Source organism: Euprymna scolopes, chromosome 7 (assembly GCF_053919585.1).
Source record: "Euprymna scolopes isolate OS-2025 chromosome 7, ASM5391958v1, whole genome shotgun sequence".
NCBI lineage: Eukaryota > Metazoa > Mollusca > Cephalopoda > Sepiida > Sepiolidae > Euprymna > Euprymna scolopes.
The window spans coordinates 15,495,889-15,515,459 of record NC_136488.1 but is presented as its reverse complement, the minus strand read 5'-3'; the positions used below and the strand labels follow the sequence as shown (position 1 = coordinate 15,515,459).

At 31.3% G+C, this 19,571-nt stretch overlaps 1 protein-coding gene across 2 annotated transcripts in view; it reads right to left on the bottom strand.

Annotated features, from left to right (window-relative positions):
- Positions 1-19,571, bottom strand: part of LOC145279614 (uncharacterized) — a 350,943-nt gene that overhangs the window by 106,438 nt on the left and 224,934 nt on the right. For both annotated transcript variants that reach the window (XM_080130812.1, XM_080130813.1), the window contains exons 6-8: positions 10,921-11,010; positions 6,651-6,771; positions 1,063-1,137 (exon numbers count right to left, since the gene is read on the bottom strand). In XM_080130812.1, coding sequence (XP_079986938.1) covers positions 1,063-1,137; positions 6,651-6,771; positions 10,921-11,010 — 286 coding nt within the window. The remainder of the gene's footprint in view (positions 1-1,062; positions 1,138-6,650; positions 6,772-10,920; positions 11,011-19,571) is intronic.

Sequence of the window (19,571 nt, the reverse complement as noted above, 5' to 3'; positions counted from 1 at the left end):
GTTGATCTAAATGACCCTAGTATTCACACAAATTGTGTGGAAGTTAGCTGGAGTCTTTGTAAAGTTAAATTCAGATCCACAAGGGGGACTAGTGAAGCAAACTTTAATAGAATTCCTCTGATGGCGGCGAATCAAAGACAATTATTTTGGGAATATTATGCATTGGATACGTTTTTTTATGATGTTTGATTTAAATACATGAACAATGAAAAAAACAAAAACTTTTTCTTTAAAGAAATTTAAAATTTTTATGTTATAAAAGATCAACAAAGTCTATTCTTTATGTATGCAAAAGTTTGTTAAAAAGTTCAAATAAAAAAAGACAATTAATTGGGTAATATCATGTATTTTATAATGTCTGATTAAAATACATGAGAAATGTAAAAAAAAAACAAAAAAAAAACTTTTCGTTAAATTTAAAAAAAAATTATTATAAAAGATCTATAAAATCTATTTTTTATGTATGTAAAAGTTTAAAAAAAGTTTAAATAAAGTTTGTAATGTAATTGAAAACAAAAAACACCTTTTTTTTTTTAAAAATAAAACTTTGATTTCAAAATTTCAATATTAACGTTTACTTTATTATTTATAAAAATTACCAGCACCTGATGTTTGGAAAGCAGTTCATAATATTTATTTCATTATAAAAGTTCTATTTTTGTTTGATAAAAAAAAAAAACAGTTCATAAACATATTAATGGGGGAAAACAGTCCATAAATAAAAAAAAAAATAAAAAATAAAAAAAAAACAGTCCATTGGGTTCAAATAAAGACTGTTTGAATAAAACTTCTATTTTTATATTTGCATAAAAAAAGGTACATTCTATACAGTTGTAGTCATCTATGGCTAAAAATTTGTCTGACGTCATTTCCTCCAAATGTCTTTTTAAACACGGGGATGTGGAAGGTGAATTTAACCATTAATTCCAGTAAGAAGGTTATGTTTCAACAAAATTTTCTAGTCTAATTATTAGCAGGATTATTTCAGAACTTAAAAGGTTGCATATAAAGCTACACAAAGATACATTTCACATTAGCAGTGAAAATTTGAATAAAACTTACTGAAGATATTTTCTCAATTTTATTTTGATCACACCAAAGTTCCAATAAGTTAACCAAGCCACCAACTGCTTCCGGCTGCAAAACAGAATTCATAAAAATGTTTAATTCTTATGCTTGATAAAATCGGTTCACAATTTCACATACATCATCAAAAGAATTAAGTATATTTGATACTTGTGTGTTAATAGAAAACTTAAAAACAAAATTTTATTTTCACTTCCAATGAGATTTTCTTTTTAAAAAAACATGATGAAAATGAAATATATATCTCTATAAAACCACTATCTGTTCATGCATGGAATATTGTTGCCACATCTGGGCTAATGCATCTACCACTAGTCTCAACCTACCAAACAGAGTTAAAAAAAAAAAAAAAAGTCTCTAATCTTTTAGATCACACACTGTCAACCAAGCTCCAACTCTTGTTCTATGGTCGAAATGTTGCATCCTTGTCCCTGTTTGACAAGTAATTTTATGGAATGTGCTCTGACGAACTCATTGTGTCCTCACCCCCATGATGTACATCATAAATCCAGCAAATCCGGCTAGCAGCAAAATCTCATTCCTTCACTGTAGAGATCTCTAGATGCCGAAAGCCTTCTACTCTAATAGATTCTCCGCTCCAACTGATAGACTTTGTCATTTTCTTCCTTGTTTCCTACTTTTTTATACTGTACTAACATGCAGAAGTTTAAATGCAATGTGAACAAACATCTTGTCGCTCATTTCCTCACACAGTCCTACACAGTAGCCCCTTATGTCTAAGAGTCAACATGTCTTGATTGGGGGTGAAGAAAAAAAAATGCCAAATATCAGAAACAGTGTTAGAGTTTAATCAATGGTTAACATGTGGTTACATGTGCAATATTTTTGATTGCTATAAAATAGTTGCAACGTTTTTATACTTTTATCAACCCTCATTCGAAGAATACGTTCAATAATCAGTTGAATCTGAAAAGTAGACAAAGCCACAAAACCTTTCCATGATTGCAGATCAGAAGAAAAAAATAATTAAAGACAAATAAAAGTAAAACCTTGACTAATAATGTAAAACTATACTTTTTTTGTCCCATATGATGATATTTCCTATTTACAGACGAATATATACAAAAACCAGTACAAAACTTTGTTGAAATTCAAAGACATTTTTTTTAATAACATTTGTTTATTTCATCTTGGATTTCTTCATTACAGCCGTTTCGTTAATGGAATGGCAATTTTATGTTTTCATTATATATATATATATATATATATATATGTTTAAGAATTTTGGAGATGTGGATTGATATGTACAGATAACGGATAATGGATAAATTGCAAATAATCAGTTCTAAGCAACACTCTTCTTGAGTTTGAAGGTTCAATCCTCAATGCAAGCGATACTAAGAATACACTTCCAAATTATTAAAGACTTTTTCTACCCATCATAGCTGACAGAACAAGAACAAGCCACCTTTGTGGATTAAATAATGGATTCTGTTAAAAATTCTGTACAGATTCCAAAGTCCAAGATTCACCTGAAAAAGATTGTGGGTTACATCAGCCGAATAGTTATAAGAATGCAAGATAAGTACAAATCCAAATAATACGAGAGCAAGCTACCCCCACGGATTGGATTCGACAAGACACACCTGAAGAAGGTCAGACATTACATCATTCGAAACAGTGTAAGAATAACATTCAAGATGAGAACAGACGATTAAATATTTATGCTGAAAAATATGCAATTTTTAGTGTTTATCTCCATTCAATGGTATTAAAATGATGAGCGTTGATTCAAACTTACATCATCAATATCATCAATATCATCAACATCAATATCATCAACATCAATATCATCATCATCAACATAATCAACATCATCAACATCATCAATATCATCAACATCAACAATATCATCATCAACATCAACAATATCATCACCATCATCAATATCATTTATATAAATCTAAACCTGAGTAAAATCAGCAGAACATTCTTTTTAAGGATGGTGCTCATACTGCTGCTCCTAAGACTAAGCTTCTTTCCTTCAACAACTACAAAAAAGACTCTCACCCACAGATTACTATGACAAATATCACCTTATCTGAGAGATCTAACCCATGTCCTATCGTAAATGTTTCCTGTTGTGTGTTTTACGTACCGAGCGTGTGTAATACGAATCTAGATAAGTTTTTTTTTATATATCTCTTAATATTATTTTTTTTTATATATATCTCTTAATATTATTTTTTTTATATATCTCTTAATATTATTTATTTTTTATATATCTCTTAATATTATTTGTTTTTTGTATATCTCTTAATATTATTTTTTTTATATATATCTCTTAATATTATTTTTTTTATATATATATCTTAATATTTTTTTATATATCTCTTAATATTATTTTTTTTATATATCTCTAAATATTATTTTTTTATATATATCTCTTAATATTATTTTTTTTATATATCTCTTAATATTATTTGTTTTTTGTATATCTCTTAATATTATTTTTTTTATATATATCTCTTAATATTTTTTTATATATATATATCTTAATATTATTTTTTTATATATATATCTTAATATTATTTTTTATATATCTCTTAATATTATTTTTATATATATCTCTTAATATTATTTTTATATATATCTCTTAATATTATTTTTATATATATCTCTTAATATTATTTTTATATATATCTCTTAATATTATTTTTTATATATATCTCTTAATATTATTTTTTTATATATCTCTTAATATTATTTTTTTATATATATCTCTTAATATTATTTTTTTATATATCTCTTAATATTATTTTTTTATATATATATCTTAATATTATTTTTTATATATCTCTTAATATTATTTTTTTATATATCTCTTAATATTATTTTTATATATATCTCTTAATATTATTTTTTTTATATATCTCTTAATATTATTTTTTTTATATATATCTCTTAATATTATTTTTTTATATATCTCTCTTAATATTATTTTTTTATATATCTCTCTTAATATTATTTTTTTATATATCTCTTAATATTATTTTTTTATATATATCTCTTAATATTATTTTTTATATATCTCTTAATATTATTTTTTTTATATATCTCTTAATATTATTATTTTATATATCTCTTAATATTATTTAAATAGTTATAGTCTTTAGCTTGATTTGTTTGTCTGCAGCTTTGTAACATTTGATTGGTTGACAAAAACAGTACGAGCTAACATTCTTCATTTCATTAAATTAACTTATTTTCTTTAGCAGTTAATATCTTTATTAACTGGATAAACGTTTTGAATTTAAATGGCATAATATCAAATAAAGATTTTAGTTCATTTTCTTTTTTGTTCCCTTTCATTTTTAATTTTTATCTGTAGAACCAAAAAAAATCACCCTCGGATCTAAATTGGCAACATTTTGTTCAAACTGCAATAGGGAAGTGAAACTTGGTATCTTAAAATCAGCCAAGAGACGAAATTAGACACATTTGATTTCAAATGCTTTAACAAGATTTTAGGAATCAAATGAAGTAATCAACCAAAAAGTGTGGGACCACAATAACCAACACGTAATATTGTCAATAATCCACAAACAACCTCTAGGCTGACTCTGACATCCCCTAGGATTGGCCCCAGAGAGACCTGCCAACCAAATGCTTCAATCGACCCCTAACAGAAAAAGAGAAAAAGATTAAATATGAACTGGAAGCAGAGAGTCAAGAGAGATTTGATTAAAACGGCAAGAAGCTGGAGGAATGCTGTAAATCTGGCTTCAGATCTAAAATGTTGATTTCGTATGTCACAGGATGCGGGAGTTCCTAAGTTGAAGTTATTTTTCAAGAGGATACATTTTCTGAAAATCACATTTGATGCAAGGGTAATGTTGGACACATCAGTTTTATTCATATTATGATAATAATAGAATAATTACAAAGGATTTATGTTAATACTTTGCTGCAGTTTCACAGTAATTCCAATTGTCAGAATTGCATTCTGAGCATTTTAAATGTCTCTACAACCTTTCAATGATCAATAAAGATATCAATAGCCTGCCTCAGAAGGACATGAACCATGAGAGGATAGATTTTCTTTAGGATTCATGATGAATATTCTCAGCATCTGTGAGATTCAGAGTGCAATGATAGAGATGAATATCAGGAAGGCAGCTGGACTTGTTGCCATCCTTACTAAAGTTGTCTATGCCAAGATTGCTAGAGAAGTTCATTCTCTGATTTTGATGTGTGGATGATGGGTGCCCTCTTCCTCTAGAACTAAATAAGCACTATTTGGATTTTAATACATAAAGGACAAAAATCATGTCTGTAACAACCATCAGGAAATAAGCTTTCTTGGGGAATACTGGACAGGGTTTTCTTGAAGATCTTATTCAACAAGCTCACTAGATGGACATGTCCTCATTTTTTTTTTCAGAAAAGCCACAGCAATTGGAATGTATGGGCTACTATTTGGAATGGTGTCTAATAAGGAACTGTGGGGAGTTGAGTAGCAAAATATCTGTTCACATTACATTTAAATTTCTGCAGATTAGTACAATCAAGGAATTCCAATTTTATGAATCATAGGGAAGAAACGAAGGCTTTCTTGCATCCAGAGACTTCAACAGTGAAGAGGTAGGATTTTACTTCTTATCAGGTTAGTATGGAGTATGTAGGTTGAGGGACACAAGGGCTATGAGTTCATCAGAGCACATTCCATTAAAGTACTTATAAAGCAGGCACAGGAATGCATCGTTGTGGCGATGGGACAGAAGTTGGAGCTTGGCCGATATTGCAAGACCTATTAGATTTGAACCTTTTTATATCCTATCTAAGAGTTAGAGACTAGTGGTAGATGCACCAGCCCAAAAATGCATGAGCGAATGACAACTTTGTAAAGACATAAGATGCGCTCTGTGGTAAGTAATTTTCTAGCACCTAGAGCCCACCTTCTTTGCAGCAGTCTTGGCAATGTCCTCAATATATTTGTTACAATTCATGTTGCCTGTGAATGTTAAGCTGAGAAGTTTGAAGGATAAGCTCTTACATATTATTTGTCATGGCAATTAGTTGTTGAGATTTTTTGGAGTTCTTTAAAGAAAGAGAGCTTAATCTTAGCTTAAACGTTATCCACTTATGGTCCCATTCTACTACAGACTGAAGATTGTTTTCTGGAGTTTCTGCTATTGCCTCGACTCGTATATGTGTTTTTTCAATGTTTATTTTAAAGTGTGGTATATGTGTGTGTGTGGGGGGGGGGTTCTTTGTTCATAAATTTTGTTGTCCAGCTAAACTGCAAAAATAAAACGACCCAAAAACATCAAGAAACTCTTTTCACTTCACATTCTATTCTAAAAATTATAGAATTTTGTACAAGAATAAGATTAAAACAGTTTAGAAAACAAAAATAATGAATTAATGAGATGTCATTTTTAAAATAAATATAAAATTAGATATTTTATTGTGCATACATGAGTAAAACAAAAAAAAAAAATGAAAGTCTATTTTGTATATGAAGTTAAGATGTTAGTATCACTGTTAGTGCGATAAACGTCCTAAAATGTATACATAGAAATGCATATAAATGAACTTACCAATTCTGTCAGTGAATTATGACCAACATCTAAGCGTTCCAGTTCAACCAGGCGTGAAAACGATTTTGGTAATGTCTTCAAATGGTTCTCTCGAATTTCCAGAATTTTCAGTTTGCTGAGCCTGCAGGAAAAAAAAAAAATCAACAAAAAAAAAAAAAACAATTATTAAAAAAAAGTTGACATTTTTTTTAATAACTGAACCAAAATGATATTTATAACCTTGTAAACTAGAATTTCAGATTAAAAAGAAATTTAAGGACTAAATTAAAAATTGATTTGTCCAAAATTTACATTAACTATAATTATATATAATTGATTAGATAGACCAATACAAGTAAAACAAATAAGTGTTCTAACTTAATTTGAGAATGTTGATTGTAGATAGGGTATCTATTTTCAACTAGAGAGAGTTGATTCAGTCCAGAAAGACAAAAGAATACTGTTGCAATATTTTGGACATATAATGGGGTATGATCCCACACAGTCGGACGATTCTATTTATAAACGATGCTGCTAGGAACTAACGAATTGAATTAATTCACGTTCTGCTACCAACCAATCAGAAACCAGAATTGCTCCATAAATATTAAACCTTTTCCGTAGCAATTTCACATGTTTTTTTTTCCGTCTCGACACGGTAAGAATATTTTGCTCTGTGGAACTGTCTACTGCAAACAAGTCTCCTCTCAGGACTTGTGTGTAACAGCGAACCATCGGAAACTGTTCTGTCTACTGCAAACCAGTCACCTCTCAAAACTTGTTTAGAACAAAGAACCATCTGAAACTGTTCTGAAACTAAACATGGCTTACACTTCTAGAAATACCCTCTATAATATTGCACAATAACCAACTACAATTCTGAATCACCATTGATTGATTGCAATGTCATGGAGAAGCATAGGATGATTGGAACAATGTTGATGTAAGTAAAGAGTCTTCACGAATACAACGACTGATATTCCCAAATGATCACTCATTTAGTACTGATCATATCTACAGTTGCTTAACTTCACTAATTTAATATGAATCGATGTCAACGTGATTATGCCATATATTTTCAAACCTCGCCTAATATTTTAAATATACATGCATACATATATGTAAATCTCAGAGATTTAAAGGTTTCAAAAAAAAAAGAAAAATTCTGTTATTTATCTTCTTCCCATGTCTGGATAAGATGTGACACAAGGGTCAAAAAGTGAGATTGAAGAGATAGTGTCCTAAAGGAAAAGCACTCTGATCTACAAAAAAATCCCTGAGCAGGCCTGTCGACATTCCATGTGCACTACAGATGATGAGAAATAAACTAACCTCTTCTCAAAGAGAGAAGGCAAAACCTAGGAGGATGGACATTTAAGAACTGCACAGGACTAGTAATATATCGCAGTCAACAGTGAAAAAGCGCTTTCAGAAATTGTGTAGACTCTGTTCACTTGGATGCCAAGAGATAAAATCCCCCAGTTGGAGTGTGCCTCTAATTTTATATAGTTCTGTCAACATCCTGTATCAATGATATTTTCAATTAGTATATACTCTTTTTTCTTTCTTTTTTATGGTTATCTTGATCTATGGTATTGTCTCTCTCCACATGTCCTCAACATTGGTGACCTGAGAGTAGGTGATTCTTCCAAAATATTCTTTCTATTTCGATTGCCATCACTTTTCACGTGCGGAGCCATTGAGCTAAATGGGGCAGTCTTATCAGCTCAACACACAAGGCGCAAAATATTTTGTCAATCATGTCCTCTGATTAAGACACAGTTGATTTGTGACTCCATGTTTCCACTGTAATAAATGTGCAGATGTGATTCACACTTGCAGAAGCCGTGTTGGCTATCACGAGATCCTGTGAATGAACAAAATATTTTTTTTTTTTAAATGTAATATTAATGTTTATTATGTAATAAACACATCTATTATGCATTGTAGTAAAAATGACATAGCTGTCAAAGAAAAAATAAATCTGACTGAGGAAAATTGTTTTCAAATTTCAATTCACATCGAAAACGGTGAAAAAATAAATAAGTAAAATAAATAATAAAAACTTAAATGCTTTTATTCAGAGCAATCGTTTTCTTTGTTATCTTGGTGTTACGAATTTGTTTATGTATTTAAAATATATTTTTAAAAAATTGTTTATATATTTAAAATATATTTTTATATATATTTAAAAGATATAAAAAAACCCAGTAAATTTGACACTGAAGATTAGCATTTCAATGAAAAGTTAAGAATGTGCACTTAATTCAAACATGTAGATTTTCTTCCCTTTTTCTGGATTATGTGAGAAAAAAAAAATGTTCAAATTTTAGGATTTGAACCCAATTCTTGAAAAATGTTTCAATTAGGATAAAACTTCGATAATATTTAAAGTAATTTTGAAATGAAAATATTTGTCCATATTTCCAACATCAGGTGTCATTTTGTGTTTACATATTTCAGACAGTTTTCCTTATTTTCGTGGTTACTATTTTCACATTTCGGCTGCTATACATTCATAGTCAGTAACCTACCAGGAATTTGGAAAAGAAAATTCGGTATTTGTACAGTTTAATCAAGACATTAAAAAATGAAAATATTGAAAAAAAGGTTATATTGAACGTATCCGTCTTGGACTGAAGAGTTCAAAAAGAAAATTTAATTTAATTTGATTGAGTAGGTTTTTTTTACGGCAGAAAAACACATTCTTATGAGAGCGCGTTGAAGTCAGCCATTATGGAATTTGTTGAACACACCGTGGGGAGATAACTCAATGTAAAGCGCTGACACTCCTTCTCCATTTTTAATACTAGCTCTTATTCATAAAAATCGAACCTTTTGCTTGGTATAACAAATTGTTTTTTCGCTGTAAAAAAAAAAAAACAAAAAAAAAAAACTACTTGATGAAATTAAGTGAAATTTTTTTTTTTCAGAGAACTTTGTTCCATAACGGATGCGTGCAATATAACCTTTTTTCGATATTTTTATTTTTTAATGTCTTGATTAAACTGTACAAGTGTTATATACTTGTTTCATTAAAGAGTCTTAGAGAGAGACTATTATAAGTGATGCTTTTTCTTGTGAGAGTTCTTATTAGTAATGATATGAGTCTTAGTGAGAGTTCTTGTCTTATTACATATGATGTTGTATCTTAGAGAGAGAGATGTGTATGTAATGACATTTTATAACACAGACATATAATAACAATACAATTTACCTTTTTGTAGAAATCACAACACAAAGATGAGCTTTATCCAAAACACATGGTGAATTTATTTAATACGACCGGTCGGGATTTCCTCATTAAGAACTCAAAGTTTCACATCTTAGTTTCTGAAGTGACGTCTCGCTTCAGACGTCCGCCTGTCTGTCTCCCCTGACTGTCTCTCCTGACTGTCTCTCTGACTGTCTCTCCACCAACTAACTCGCACCTGCTATATTGAGAACTCCATGCATCCCGGCCACGTGAGCAAAATTCACGTGTCTCAACATGCGCGACTTTGCACGTTTTCGACATTGATTTCCCAATAACCTATTTTCCTTGTTTGTTTCCACAAAGGAATTTAACCTACATATCTAATTTATTTAACTCATATTTTATTATCCACATTCTTTTAACAATTGAATAGTTTATTTATTATTTATTTCATCCGAATTAACATTTTACTGGACATTCCATTTAAACCTATTGTTCTTTAAAACTTATGTCCAGGGTTCGATTTCTGCTTTCTCTTATTTCCATTTTAACTAATCTCTCTATTTTTATACTTACATGAACAGGGGACAGCCCTTATCATGTAACACAAGTACCAAAAATTTCATTTCACGTACAGGGGTAGATAACTCATTCCAAAACATAAATACCATTCTTCTCAAGAGTTGACATTCTCTTACACACCTGGAATTTAAATTTTTTTAGATTTCATCCTACATTCTAAATATTTGTAGTCGATTGACAATTTTTTCAGCAACTTATAGTTAAATTATTTAATATTATTTAATTGTGATGTTTTCTTGAAATTAAATGTAGAATGGGTTGTCAACACCCTTTTGTGATAGAGTCCAACTAAAATCAAGACAAACTTAAGTAAATGAATTTTTGGCACAGTTAAGCTAATAATGAAGAATGTTTAAAGTTGGATTTTTTTGTTTGTTTAGTCATGTGTGAACTTGTTTCAGTTTCTTGTTCAAGTGCTCATCACCTCTGACCCACAAGATGCAAATTAATATCCCCCCCTCACCCATTGAGGGTGCATTAACAAAATCCTGACTCTTATAATGAAAACATTACCTGCCAAAATTGCCAGGAAGATAATCCAAGAATGTATCATTGAGATAAAGTTCCCTTAGATTTAAAAGTTGCGTCATGCCATCTGGAATTCTGCAATAGAAAAGAAAAATTCATCATAATCAGTTTAAAGACCATTTTCAATGCTGGCATTTGTTGGATCGCTTTTAAAACTGACTTTCAAACTTATTTCTGGTTTGGTTTCTTTTGAAGTCATTTTTTTAATTAAGGCACAATTTTTGTATGTCAGATACCCTTCCTGACGCCACCCGTGGTAAAAATGGCACATGTGAAATATATACAGTTCCATGAGCAGATTTTTTTCCCCTAGAGTTGCTCATCTGTGGAACACAATACCACAGAGCTGCTTCTCGGCTGACTATAACATGGTCATTTTCAAGACCAATGTGAACAGATTCTTGAAGAGTCATCTTCTAAAATAAATTATCAAATTTCCATTATAGTACCCATCAACCCTTACCCTTGAGTGGCCTCTGGACCTTGATGAGTGATGACTATACGATGTACAAAAAAATAAAAGTAGGATTTTAAGTTATGATGAAAAGAGAATTATCTCAGATTCATTCCAATTGAAAGCAAAGTAATTATTTTTATGATTGTCTCATGTGGGTATGGCTAAAATTCTTTGTAATTTTTTTTTAAACTCTAAAAAAAAAAAAATAAATAAAATAAAAATAATGCTTTTTAAATTCAGCAATTAATTCTTAATACAAATGCAAAAAAAAAAAAATGTCATTAAAGTTCTTTACTGTCTGAAATGCTTTCCTCTGCACTGCTATTCAATCAATGCACACACACAAGTATCGACATCTATAATATAAATCTCACCCGTCTGTTTAAATGTAAGTATGTATGTTTATATGTCTGCCTAAAACTTTCAGAGGTGACGGATTTTCACGAGATCGGTATCATTTTCAAGCTTGACATCTGACAACAGATATTAAACCTGTCCAAAAACATTAATTCCTTCACCCTCATCTGGGCAGTTTTCTACAAGGAGGAGTTGGTTTTTGCAAGCCATTTTTGCAAGTCATCGTATCAGTTGAATTGACTTTTCTTAATTTTAACGTTCCGAACTTCTGGTTGTGTCATGGAGTAGTGGTAAGAAGACGTCAGATTTTCTTTCACTTTCTTTTCCACCTTCGCGTCACGGGTTCGAGCCTGCCTGCCTGCCTATTACCACCTTTTTTTTTTTTTTTTTTTTGCTCAATACACACCTCCAAACACCCGGGAAACGCTGGGCACCCAAGCTAGTTACATATACAACTTAATTCTTTTTCTTTTTCCATGATGATTCTTGGTGGCCTAGGGGTTGAATACTGAACTGTAGAGTCAAAGATAACTTTGTGGCTGGATACAAATTCTGCATTGGCAATAATTATCTATTGCCTACATTGATGATTGTGTAAACACCAAACATAAGAGTCTGAAACAGTTTTTTATGGTAAATAACTGATGATCCGTCCAATAATATTAGAACTAGCGTAAAATCTAACTTTTAAGGACAGTTCATCAAATGTTTTCCTACTAACCATAAGTCTAAGTGGAAAGGATGCAAAACCTTACCGTAATCACTTAAAAAATGTACCCCTCTCTTCAAAAAGTAAATTTATCTGCAATAGCTAAAAAAAATTAGTCAAGTGCTTGACTTGACTGCCCAAAAATGAGGCATCATTTTAAGTTATTTATAAAAAATTTTTAATTCTAAAATGACTTTTTTTTTTCTTTTCTTCTTTCAAACAGGTTTTTTCAGGATGTGCACACATAGTCGCTACAAAAAGTAGAATATAATTTTGTGGATGATTTAACAGAGAATGTTAATCTGTAATTATACCAAAATATAACATACAAGAAGTTGTATCCGGCGTTGCCCGGTATTAAATGTAACATTAAATTCTTAAAAAAAAAAAAAAAAAAAAAAAAAAAAAGAAGAAACTGAGACATGTCCCGTTGACAAAATATTGCATCCCTCTGCCTGTTCTACAGTATTTTAATGGTGGATGCTCTGACAAACTACAAGCACTTGTACCCCCTCGACATAAAAACACCCAACAAATCTGACAATCAGCAAAATCCCACCCCTACACAGTAGACATCACTAGATGTAAGACGGCCTTCTACTCTAATCTTTTCTTCCCCAGAACTGCTAGGCTCTAGAACTTCCTTCCGGGTTCCTGTTTTCTCAACTGTACTGACATGCAGAAGTTCAAGTGTATGAACAGACATCTTGCTGCTCAACTCCCTACATAGTATCCCTGCAACATGTCCCTGATAGTAGCCCCCTGCATCAAAGTGGCACTGTGCCTTGTTTGAGGTGAAAATGGAATTTAAAAATAAAAATAAAAATTTGTGAAATTTTAACAATAATTATTAAACATTAATTAATAAATACTCTATAAATCTTAGTTTCTGTGGAGTATTCTAAATAGTTTTTGGGGGCACATTATAGACACACCTTCCTTGTTTGAAAATTCAAATATTTCAGATTTGCATTAAATTTTATCTTTAGTCATTAGACACCAATTAAACAAGATTCTTTGAGTTTTAATTTCATTTGAAGACTTCATTTGAACATTTTCTTGAATCCAAATCATGTAATGGATTTTGATACAAATTAGAATAAGGATTCTGAACATAAAGTTTAAGTAGCATTGTGAAAAACTTCTGTTTGGGGAATTCATTTTACCTGTCCTGGAACAAGTATTCTTCTAGTATGTATAATTAAAGACAGAGATAAAGCAAATAGCAAGTCAGACAGTTCCTCCTGCCAACTGAATTTTTTTTTTAAATTACATTTTCATCTCATACAAGGCACGTTGCCACTTTGATTTAGGGGGCTACTATCAGGGACATAAGCTACAGGGTTACTATGTAGGGAGTTGGGCAGCAAAATGTTTGTCCACGTTATACTTCAACTTCTGCATGTCAGTACAGTTGGGGAAGCAGGGACCCGGAAGGGTCCAAAGTCTAGTGGTTCTGGGGAAGAAACTACTGGAGTAGAAGGCTCTCTTACATCTGGGGATCTCTACTGTGAAGGGGTGGGATTTAGCTGCTTGTCGGGTTTGTCGGGGGTATTTATGTCGAGGGGGTACAAGTGCTTGCAGTTTGTTAGAGCAATCACTGTCAAGGTACTTGTAGAACAGGCAGAGGGATGCAACATTTCGTCGATGGGACAGAGGCTGAAGTTTAGATGACAGTTCAGGACCTATCAGGTTGGTGACTCTCTTTTGAACATTGTCTAGGTGTGAGAGACTAGTAGCAGATGCACCGGCCAAATATGACAACAATACTCCATACATGGGCGAATGGTGGCCTTATAGAGGTACAGGATACTTTCGGGCGTTAGTAGCTTTCTAGCCCGGTAGAGAGAACTCACCTTTTTCGCAGCGGTCCTGGCAATACTCTCAATGTAATTATTCCAACTAATATTTCCTGTGAACGTTAGCCCAAGGAGTTTAAAAGATGTACTTCCAGATAAAGTGTCTTTGGCCATTGCCCTTGGTGGTAGAGAAGGTTTCTTGTAATTATTGAAGGAAACAAGTTTAGTCTTGGCAGCATTGAATGTGACCATCCATTTTTGTCCCCATTCCACTATAGACCAGAGATCATCCTCTAGTGTTTCTATTTCTTTAGATATGTGTTCATTTGTTTTCCTGTCGTGTCTGTTATAGAGCATGGTGTCGTCAGCATATATACCCATCTCACAGACAATTTTGTCAGGGAGGTCATTTATGAATATTAGGAATAATAGAGGTTCAAGGATAGACCCTTGAGGCACTCCCACATTTATATCATATTGTTTAGATGTACGACCGTCGAGGACAACCTGGATTTTTCTCTTATCTAAGAAGGATTTAATTATGTTAAGTATTCTTCCAGTGATACTGAATAAATTCAGAAAGAAATCCTTCACCCTATTTAAATAAGAATAATAATTATCTCTAAATAGATCCCACATAAACATTTCCTGGAATGAAAATTATGTAATAAATTTTGATCAAAATTGAAATCAGGATTTTAACATAAGGTTTAGTAGCACTATATCTTGATTTTAATCTTTGGAAGGGGAGATAAACGTGGAGAAAAACTATTCTGTTTAGGGAATTAGTTCTATCCGTCCTGGAACAGGTATATATAATTATAAAACTCAAATGACCTTGTAACGAGTGATGTTACCCACTTTCCGGTTTACGACATCCGGTTGCGCATGCGCGCATAAACATTAACCCATAACAACGTAAAGAAATAAACACAAATCGCTTCTTTTTCAGATTTTGACCTACGCACTGAAATATTACATTATTATTTTGAAATTATTATTTAACATGGGAAGAGTGGGGGTGTTTTGCAACTATTCTTTATTACAACTATACTGTCACTATTTTCTTACAACTAAACAACTTTAACCCGTTGACAAACATAAGAACAATTGTAGTAAAGCCAAAACTACTACTACTACTCTCTATCCGTCCCTTTTCCTTCCTTTTTTATTTTTTGTTTACATTTCTAGATACAAAATAGTTGTGTGAGAACGGTGAATTTGTTGACACATTTACTAATCTGTTTCAATATTAGTTTTATTTTATTTTATTTATTTAGGTTTTATTTTTTTGCTTCAGGTTTTATTTATAATTTTTTTTTTAGATTTTAAGTTTCTATAACTTGGTTGAAGGATTCCAATATGGGTTTTTCATTCTTATATTTCTCATCGGTAGGTTCATGTGCATTTTGCTGCTAAATGACTTTTGTCGGCATTCGATTCGTAGGAAAATCACGTTTAACTTTCGATTTTTGAGCGATTATTCAGAAAAATAGGTAACTTTACACGAATAGGGAGGATTTTTATTTCATGTTTGAGTGATCCATCCGTGATTTTTCATTTTAATATACTTTCATAGAAATGTTTCTGCTATGTTAAAAAAAAAACTATTTTCTTTATGTCACAAGTGTCACGCTCATACATGAATTCCATAGCTAATATATAACATACTGACCCAACGGGTCACGGATAGTCTAGTATATATATATATATATATATATATATATATATATGATTACTTAATTTAATCACATAAATTAATATACGAAAGGAGAAATTTATGCATAAACTTTAAGTATTTACTTCAACAGTGCTCAATATGTAGGTAGAGCTAAGTAGTATTTTATAACTTTATATATATATATATATATATATATATATATATATATAAAATTAAAGACATGATGAATTCAGAAAGAAATTCTTCACCAATTATCTCTAAATACAGCATTTTTTATGTTCACACGAATGTATTTTTTATCTTTCACACACAAAAGATGCAGATTAATCTGATGTCACTAAGATGAACAATTCTGACTTTACTCATTTGAATATTACGTCTTCCAATCTTGAATTCTTTCGTTCTATCATCATTTTAAATAAAGTTTTAAAAAGTGACATTCGTTTTATGACAGCGAATATTTATTGTTCCTATTTACTTGCCTCCCCACGAGGGCAGAGTTAGACATAAGGTCGGATTTTAATGTGAGGAAAATCCAGCTCTCCAAAAAGGAACACCCTGGATAGGAACAAAAATTAAAATTGTCTCAGTCTAGAAGGATTTCTCCCCGCTGAGCGAGGACAGAAAAGGTGTAGTGTAGTATCAGAACAGATACTACATCTTGTTCTTAGCAATGTTTTAAAAAGAATTAAACTGCTGGAACTTACGGTAAGAAGACAGTGAATATTTATTGTTTTTAAAAAGAAAACAATTGCTGCCATTTTAAAATAAATACAGAAAAAATAGACATATTCTTTTATTTAAAAACATATTTAGCTAATAATGATAATTATTGTTAAAAAAGATGAAAAAAAAATCATTTTTTTAAAAAATATTATTAACCGTAACAAACATTATTTCAATATTATCATAATAATAATAATATATATATATACACACACACACACACAATTATAAAAATTGCTTTAGAAAGTACCATAGAATTTCCCTACGGTTCTTCTCATAATAAAAAAAAAAAAATGGTGATGTCTACATTAGATAGCACCACACCAAAAAGTTGTGAAGGGTTCAGAGGGACTGAGGAGAAAAAGCACTAACCAGACCTCTATTGGAAAAGTGCAGAGAGCATTAGGACCTTGGGGAGGCTTTTTGCACCCCCTCCAAACCTCAGGGAATATCAACGGATGTTGCCAAGAGATCAAAGGTAAGCGGCTGTTGCAATAATACAAAACCATGTGCAATGGTTATCAAGTGAAATAGAGAGCACTGGAAATCCCGGTGAGACTTGTTGTCACTCAGACTCTAGGGAACACCAACAAGTTATCGCCTATGAGTAATTGCTGGTGATGGCCAGTGTGAGAACTCTTAATGAGTGAATAATAACAGACTGACATTTACTCAGTGGAATTGATGCAATATTTTTACAATTTAATTTTACTGCCTTCTACAATATTTTATTTACTTGGGTTAAGAGGGATTCAGTGTACACAGGTGCAGGAATGTTATTCACACGTATATGCACAGAGTGACGCAAGATGTCTTTGAACGAAGCATATTTTCATAGTTTGTTTTAGTTTTTAAAGTAGAAATGCCAGAGCAAAAGTAAATATAATTTTTTTTGTTTCATTCGCAGACATTTTGATAATGTTGATTTTTTTGCAACCACCCACTCAAGCGAAATAACCAGTTTGTAGGTGAACGAAAAAAATGACATGGTGTTTGACTAAACAGAAGGCAGAAGATTATCGTCTCATGTAAAGCAATAAAAAGCGGGAAAAGAAAGAACAAGAAATAAAGCGAATGGAGAACGAAAGAGAACAGTTTAAATAATAATAAAAATAAAAAATGGCAATAAATGTTTCTGAAGGACCAGTGGCATAGTGGATATGTACTTTGTAAAATTCAGTTTTATGGATATTAAAAGATCAGTGGTGTAGTGGATAAATTACTTGGTAGAATTCAGTTAGAAGTTACACTCTTCTGGATGTTGAAGGTTCAATCCTCAGCGTGCGCAACACCCAAAATACAATTGTTAAATACTTAAACTTTCTACCCAGTCATGGCTAACGGAATGAAATCGTGCTACCCCCAGGAAGTAAATAAAAGGTTCCGTTTAAAATTCTATGCAAAACCATGGAATTATGTAAGCTTAAAATAATTGCATTTTATTTTATAGCTTATACAAAACTGTGAAATAAAATTCATGTAAATCGGTTATTTGTTGGGTTTGAGTGAAGGATGAGAGTTATAGTTGGTCAAGCATGAATTGATGACTTTGGGTTAGGGTACCATATTTAAGTCCTGTCAGATTCATAGTACCACTTTTATTATGGATGTTGGAAACCTTCAGGTGGTCCCTCATGAGTAAAAAATGGATTTATTTTCAGCAACCTTGTAACTTTCATTTCCTTTATTTTGTCCTTTAGTTCTGACATTCCTTGACCAATGTTTCTGACAAAGAGGGAAGAATTGCTATTTTCTAGCTCGGAATCTATCCATGTAACACTTATTTTATGACCTTGAACTAGTATTTATTTTTTTAGTTCTTAAGTGGCCTCATACCTTGTCTGGAGCGATTTCCAGTAAAATAAAATCTGATTGAAAAAAGAATCAAGTGAAAGAAAAAAAACAACGATTTCTTTGTTTTAATTTTTGTATCTTTTAAGGTATTTGTTGAAACATCAGATGAATAACAAAAAAATGAGCATCTTTTGAAATTCATCAAATAAAGTACAAAGAAATAAAAAAAAAAGTTTTAAACACCAGACATGTAAAAAGAAAAAAAGAAAAAAAAAGTTAGCTGTCCTCATTTATTGTTCAAACAATTTTTGGTCTTTTCAAGTGAGATAGACGAATTTGTTTTAACAAGATTTTTGACAGCAAGAACATAAGTAAAAGACAAATCGTTATTTCTCATCTCAATTCTGGAAAAAGTGTCACTTTGCAATTTTGCTGAGAAAAAAAAAAAAAATCCCACAAAACAGGATTTTTCTTTTTATGACATATCTAAATCTTCTGGGGAAAAAATTCTTCCTAACATACACTTGGATATACAATCATTATCAAAACATCTTGGATAGAATAAATTTTTTTGCTTTTTAAAGATATTGTCTAATATGCCTTCATATGATGCAATGACCCACTTTAGACTGAAATCAAAGTGTAATACCTGTTCTATCCTCAGTCAGTTAAGGAGAAATCTTTCTAGAATGAGGCAGCTTTTATTTTTGTCCCAATCCAATGTGCTACTTTTTGAGGAGCTGGATTTTTCCCCACATTAAAAAACCCATCTCGTTTCTATTTTTGGCCTTGTGTGGAAACAAGCAAATAGGGGCTCACTGTTGTTATATTAGTCTTTTTTTGTTTTTCTCGTTTTTATACTCGTATTCATTTCAAACATGGCAAATTGATACCGAGATGTAAAGGGCTACCAAGAATTAGAGACGATGTTCACAGGGAAAATCTAAGCAGGGAGTTGAGCAGTGAGATACCTGTTCACATTACACTTCAATTTTTGTATGTTAGTAAAGTTGAGGAAGCATGATACAGGAAGGGGATTCCAAAGTCTAGTAATCTAAAGACAGAAACTTTCAGAGTTGAAGGTTCTCTGGCACTGGAAGACCTCTATAGTGA